Source organism: Pundamilia nyererei, unplaced genomic scaffold (genome assembly GCF_000239375.1).
Source record: "Pundamilia nyererei isolate P.nyererei 1_Seehausen unplaced genomic scaffold, PunNye1.0 scaffold00700, whole genome shotgun sequence".
NCBI lineage: Eukaryota > Metazoa > Chordata > Actinopteri > Cichliformes > Cichlidae > Pundamilia > Pundamilia nyererei.
This window is the reverse complement of record NW_005188101.1, coordinates 47163-54375: the sequence shown is the minus strand read 5'-3', so window position 1 is coordinate 54375 and position 7213 is coordinate 47163. Positions and strand designations below refer to the sequence as shown.

The 7213-nt window shown below is 38.5% G+C and overlaps 1 protein-coding gene across 1 annotated transcript in view; it reads right to left on the bottom strand.

Moving 5' to 3' along the window:
* Nucleotides 1-3728: 3728 nt before the first annotated feature.
* LOC102201520 (E3 ubiquitin-protein ligase RNF19B-like) overlaps nucleotides 3729-7213 on the bottom strand; it is a 6676-nt gene continuing 3191 nt past the window's right edge. The window contains exons 2-5 of the mRNA XM_005754856.1: nucleotides 6798-6918; nucleotides 4938-5026; nucleotides 4369-4539; nucleotides 3729-4279 (exon numbers count right to left, since the gene is read on the bottom strand). Of these exons, the coding sequence (XP_005754913.1) occupies nucleotides 3824-4279; nucleotides 4369-4539; nucleotides 4938-5026; nucleotides 6798-6894 (813 nt within the window). The 5' untranslated portion in view covers nucleotides 6895-6918 and the 3' untranslated portion in view covers nucleotides 3729-3823. The remainder of the gene's footprint in view (nucleotides 4280-4368; nucleotides 4540-4937; nucleotides 5027-6797; nucleotides 6919-7213) is intronic.

Here is a 7213-nt window from a genome sequence, read left to right as displayed (position 1 = left end):
GCTTAAACATGTGAGAGGTTGATCGCGCAGAGAATCACTGAGCTTATGTGAGTGCGTGTGTAAAAGCAGCAGGATATATATTTTAGTTCTTCTGAGCCAAATAAGACAGGTCAGGGTGAAGAAGTGACGGCCAAAGAAAAGCTTACCGCAAAACGGAGAAGTTATGACAAATCAGACTATAAGGCAAAAAGAAAGTGCAGCTTTATGGTTTCATGGACAAAATAATTTCTGTGGCTACGATATGATGAGCTAAATAACCAGGGGTGCACATAAGTGGTCCGCAGGTGCGCATTCGCTGTCAAAATAAAAAACACGCACAAGGGTTAGGGTTAAATTTAAACTGTACTTTAACTTTACTGTACTTTTGAGTTAAAATATATATTTATAATTTTAATAAATGACAAATTAAAAAGACATGAACATTTTATTTTGTATCAAAAAAATATCGAACCGTGACACCAAAGTATCGAACCGAACCGAACCGTGAATTTTGTGTATCGTTGCACCCCTATTAAACATGTAATATAAGTCACTTAGATAACTTCAAAATGTTATTGTTTGGCTTTTTTTTAGTTTTTTATTTGTTCCTGAGTAAATCGGTTCGGCTGAGATTAAACTTATAGTTTTTACACAGCTTTTTAGTTAGCACATACCTTAAACACTTCAAGCTGTAAGCTAATGATAGTTATATAAGAGCAGTTGCATGCTGGTCCAATAAGCTGTACGTTTTACGTCCAATGGATGATGATCTGATTAGTCGACTAATCGCAAAAATAATCGGTGACTAGTCGACTATCAAAATAATCGTTTGTGGCAGCCCTATTTGGCACGCCAGGTGAGGCATGATTGCGGATGCGCAGCAGGTGTGTCCACCTGCCCCATATCCGCGCCACACCTCTGCAGTCAAAAACAGACCCACTGCAGCCACTAACAGGGAAAAGTATTAAGCTGTCACTAAATTTCATATTTTTCATCTCTATTCCCAAGTTCCCGGATTTCTTTATTTTTTCACAAGACTAAGACTGAACTTTATTTTTCCATTTTTGTTCGCATTTTGTTTAACTTGTTGCTTCTTTGACGAAGTGGTGCAGACTACTGAAGCAGTCTAAAAAGTTACAAATAGTTGTTTGAAATGGAAGTTTTGTTTAAAACAAAAATTACTGAAGGATTCATTGTGAATGAGTTTGTTGTCTAAATAAATTTGCAGCTAAACTTTTCTGTCATTGTTGTGTTTAGATGGGGCAAGAAAATGTTTCTTCCTACCATGTGGAGAATGATGTAAAGAGCTTGAGAACCACTGTGCTAAACAGATTGTCACCTGCCCGAACCTACAGGTGTTACATAATGTTTTTATTTTTTTTTTTTTTCCAAAAATATCCCACTGTGTACTGATAAGAGTCACTTTGTACGCTCCAACAGGTTTCAGGGTGAGAAATTTTTATCTAAATAGTTAGGAAGGTTGTTAAAAGGACATTTTCGGATTTCCCTTTGGAAAAATAAATACATGTTATTTATTTCTTCTTCTCTACAAGCTGCATTTCTCTGTAGGGATATTTATTTATTTCAAAGAATAATAGAATTGTAGTCGAGTATAACCATATGGAGTGGAGCTGCTACTCCTCCCTGAAAGGAGCCATTTGGGGTGGTTCATACTTCTGATCACGATGCCTCCTGAGCGCCTCATATTTGAGGTTATTCGGTCATGTCTAGCTGAGAGGGGATACCAAAGAGATGCTGGAGAGAGTCTCTCTTGGCTGAAAGACCAGGATGTGGTCTTTCAGTCAGAAGTATCATTTAGAAGTAATTCTAAATGATGCTTGAGTTGTTCATCATTTATCATGATCAGCTGTTTCAGTTGTTCTGCAGAAATGCTCAGTCTTGCTTGACAGTCAGTGTGTATTCTTTACTTTTATTGTCTGTTTGTGTGTTTCAGATGACCAGTGGCTTATTTTTGCAGGAAAACCGCTGGAGGAGGGACGCACTCTCGCGGATTATAGAATTCAAGACAGGTCCACCGTACACTTAGTTAGAAAGTTGAGAGGAGGGAGAAACCCAAATACACAAGATGTTGACAGTGAGGAAGATGATGACACAGGAAGCAAGAATCCCACAAACCGAAGTATGGAAAACCTAGTTTTCATGTAAATCCTTGCAAAAACACCACAAACAACATGTCAGTGGCCCATCGCCCAGTGACTCCTGAGTAAACTGGGCACTCCCCCCTGTCAAATCAGAGAGATTCTCTGCAACATCTATTAAGGCTTGCTCAGCGGTGATGAGAGGGAAGCTTTCTAAGGCAGAGAATGTTTTCTACTCACCCCACAGAACTGAAGATGATGACGCATTAAAGCCCCATTTCTGCAGAGTTTGTTTAAATCAGCTGTTGCTCTGACTGTTGCTCTGGTTCAGCCAGGCTGATCACACACATAATAAGAGTCATTGAAACATTCGGTATCAGTGGCACTCAAACCCTTTAAACACCACATGGACAGTACTTCAATTCATGACATCATGTTCAATCAGTAAATGACTCAACTCAGCAAAATGGAAATGTCCTTGTGTTACTGACAGTTACAAAAAAGTGTCTCCTACTCTTTGCATCGTCCTCCATTGCCAAAATGTTTTAATTTTAAATTTTCTTTATTCCTTTTCTCTGTTTAGTGCCTGTAGTCAGGAGGTGTCAGTATTTCTTATCATGGTCATCAACAAATCCCTCAAAGTTGGACAAGAAGGCCATTAAATAAAAGTCATGAATTATACTTGTTTACCTAAACTGAATTATTCGACTTTGGTTGATGTTTTTAAAAAGTCAGTTTAGGCAAGTTCTGCATTTGTTATTACTTTGTGCTATGTGAACTTTTCAGAGATAAAAATGACTAACTATGAATTTTATATTTTTGTTAACCTCAATTTGTTAGCCTGTTCTCGAGAAATGAATAATCAGCAGTCAGATTTTGTGTGGGTACCAAAAAAATCTGACATTTGAAGCATTATTTGTTTGGGTATGAGCTCAGCAGACCATCATAGGATGAAGGTGTAAAGACACGAGAAGATTGGAACAAAACACAACAGCATAGAAGATCAGCCATGCAGTCTGGTATCTGTTGTTCTTGGTCGGCTTGTTTAAGATCAGTTAGTCACTTTTGAGAAAAAGTGATGTTATGAATATTTGCACAAGATTTGACAACAAAATTTAAAAATTCTGAATCTCTGTAAGGGATAATTTTTGTGGCCTCCATGACATACAAGTGCTAACTTGTATCAGTAATATCCAATGATCATGATTTTTATTTATCAATCCACTAACAGAAAACAGAAGTCTGCTTTTATTTTTTTAAATCAGTCTGAAATTTTTAATGAATATGATGCTTAGAATTTAAGAGATACTGATTCACTCTGAGCATGTTGAAACAAAACAGAAGAAACTCAGACAATTTTATAAGTTCTTTATTTTTCACATTGTGATATGACTACGTGTCACAATCAGCTCTTGTGATGCTAAGATTTCATTTGTAATAAACTGAGTACTGAAAGTTTCTGAAGAGATTCTGAAATTTAAATCATACTTCATATTCACAGACAAGTTTCAGAGAGAGATGTATGCATAATGATCTCACTGCACAGTTAGTGAATATAACAGAACAGTAACAGTCTGTTGTGTTATTTAAAGTTCAACCAAAAGGAGGCAGAGAAACCGAAGGATGACAAAATAGAGCTCAAAGTGTCTTTTGAAACACAGTATAAGCATTTTTCTATATCACCAGTTGTTAAAATCTTGCAGAAAAATATGAATGTTCTCTTAAATTGTTCATGTGTGATGGTTTTAAGTTTTCCTCCACACAGGGATGGAGGTCTGCCTTGGAGCGACCCCACTGGGGCAGATTTCATATGGTGAACTAGTCTGTGAACATTCACGCTTTAGTTTCAGGCAGACAAAACAGAACTCCATGTTGCAGCGAGGACATTTGATATTTTTGCAGTGTTCTGTGGTATGCTCCACCCTCATGCCACATGTAGGACAGAGTCTGATGGCGGGGCAGCTGGTGACGCCTTCCACCTCAGGCAGACTGATGGTTTTGCATGTCTGCATGAGTTGCAGGTCTTTGTTCTCACAGCCGTCATTGTCACAGCGGTCAGATCGAAGGCCTGCACCCTTCCACGGTTTCAGACACTGCCAGCAGAACTGGTAGGTCTTCTTCTGATCAGCTGTGCATACGACACACTGGACACACAGGTTGGACAGATCCTTCCTCTCCACATCTGTTTTACACTGTGAACACTGATGTGGGAAACAGTGTTTTAAAGAAAAGAAAGAGACCTCCAATTTAAACATTTTTATCAAAGCAAAATAAGCTGAAAGTCACTTACTTCCTGAACCTCGCAGTGGTCTGCAAGAGCCAGACGAGCCATGCTCTCTTCAAAGTGCTGCATTTCCTCCACAGTCAGATCAGCCAGTCTGCGCACCTCCTGGTACGACCACTCTTTATTACACTGCTTGGTACCATCCACTAAAGCTGGACATCTGAATTTGTAATTCCCCTGAAACCAACAACAACAACAAAAGACTTGTATAATTAGAGAAATAACTAAATACATTTACTTAAAGTCTAAATCTGGAGTACTTCAGAGCTCTTATTTTCATTATAATAACACTTTGTTACATTTATCTGATAAGCCTCTAGTTATTTTCACAATAACATTTTGCAAACATTTTGGAAACAAGTACCAGTAGCACCCTAGTGTTGAGCTTATAAAATAATATTTACAAAGCAGGGCCTTGACCTAAAAAGTAACATTTGTATAATAATTTTAGCTAAGAAAGATTTCTTTAAACAGAGCTCAAACCTTAAACATAACTTTGTTGCACCACCATTATCCAAATTGAACATGAAACTTTATTTACAATTTTAAAAAAGGGCTACAAAGACACGACATACCTCATCCAGCAGGGAGCGACACCAACGTGTCAGAGATTCAGGAGTGACAGCGTGGCCGCAGGACATCTCTGCTCTGAGAGAGTCATCACCTGAGGAGGGAGTGGACGACAACAAATCAAACATGTTGTTAGTTTAGAGAGGAAACAAAGTCAAACTAGATTTGCATGTCAAGCTACCCCTCTACACATCCAAATCTAACAAATCTCACATCATGTAAGCTGCTTTGTATCCCCACTCCTCCTTTTATACTGTGTCTGACTTAATCACCATCATATCCAATGATGGGAATAACGGGGTTACAAGTAACGGCGTTACTTTTTTCAGTAACGAGAAATCTAACTAATTACTATTCCTATCGTTACAACGCCGTTACAGTTACTAACAAGAAAATGCGGTCCGTTACTATTTTTTAACAAACAGATGGTTGAAGCTGTGTTCAGCTTATATCCGTTGCACGGAAGTAGCTGTAAGTAATCTGGATGCTACAGCTTTAAGCAGCTGTGCGCGCTCCCGCAGACGGTAATCACGATCACTTTCTAGCACAACACCTGGAGCTAAGGGGGCAAAACAACCGCATGAGTGCTGCTGTTTGACTGCGGAAGAATAAAGTAGTCGTGGTAAGCCAATCACATGACCACTTAAAGACAAAGCAACAAGGTGATATATAGCAGTTTTAAAATTGTGTTGATAAGCCACGTAAAACCAGAGCCATGATAAACAATATATACGCGGCGTTTTTTCCTCAATAGTTTTGTCACGTTTACTGTCTAAGGACAGAGCTAGCAAGCACTCTGTGCTTATGAGAGAAAAACAAAAAAACAAAAAAACAAAAACAGGCGAAGTTAGGAGTGACGGCAAGAAAGAGAGAGAGCAGAAAAAGAGAGAGAGCGAGTTTTGAGATGTGAGAGTTTTGTGACGTTTAACGTGTTTGGAGTGTGTAGTTGCCCTGCGACAGACTGGCAACCTGTCCCTATGACAGCTGGGATAGGCTCCAGCGCCCCCTCCGCGACCCTGAAAAGGGATAAGCAGAAGCGAATGGATGGATGGATGGATGGAGTGTGTAGTTCATGTGTTGTCTTGTGTAGTTAGTGTGTAGTGTTGTGGTTAGTTTTGTGTTGTGTGTCAGAACAATGAGGCGACTGCTGTCTCCAGGTAGAAACAGGAGTGATACACCTGCTGCTGTCAGACCTGCAGGTATCAGGCTGTGATGTTCTCCTTTATAGTGGACAGAAATTATGTTTTTGGAGTGGCACAAATAATTTGTGTGGCATCTTATTAAATAAAGAACAGCTGATTGTTCTGTAAATAGTTTGAAATGGTTATTTAAAAAAAGGGTAAAAGGTAAATGGATGCAAATAACTTTGTTGCTTGCAAAACCTGTGCATAGGATTTTAAAATTGACAATTTATATTTGCATTTAAAGTTATGAAATATGATTCAATAAACATGTTTGTGGTTGTTACAGTAAGAAATATCACTTTTTCTACTCTGATTTAATGTTTTTTATCTGATGTTAGATCAATTGTGTTAATACAGTATGTCAAAATGAAAACATAACTGTAAATTCAGACACAATTTAACCCTGAGGGTTAAATGTTTTTTTTAAGTAACGCAATAGTTACTTTTCAAGTAATTAATTACTTTTAGAATATTGTAACTCAGTTACTAACTCGGTTACTTTTTTTTGAAGAAGTAACTAGTAACTATAATTAATTACTTTTTCAAAGTAACTTGCCCAACACTGATCATATCTGTCTTTGATGCCTGCTCTGATCTGTGCTGGAGTCTAGCTGCTGCTTCCACAACAGAAACAAAACACCAAATATAAATTATATTCAGTAAAAATAAAACAAATCTTACATGATGAATCCAAGTCATCCTCTCTGTTGACAAACTTCAGGGTGGTGTCTAGAGGGTCGTATTTCTTCTCCACCTGATCCTGTCCACGAATGCTCATTTTGGGGATCCAGCACTACAAATACTGTAACATAAGATTTATATTAACATGTCAGCCTCCATTATAGACCAAAAATAATGACTGTCATTCTCACAAGCTAGGAGTTTGGACTGAAAGGAGGATGAATGCTGTCTGATACACATCTTCAGTGTGCTGATGGTTCACCTTTTCAAGAGGGAAATGAACCAACGCATAAAAAACTAGAGATTTACACCCTACAACCTCAAACTGCACGATCAGCGGGGCCTATCGCGCGGTGCCCCGCGCTTCACTCGGACTTTCTGACCACGTCATGATCCACCTAATCCCCGCGTACAGA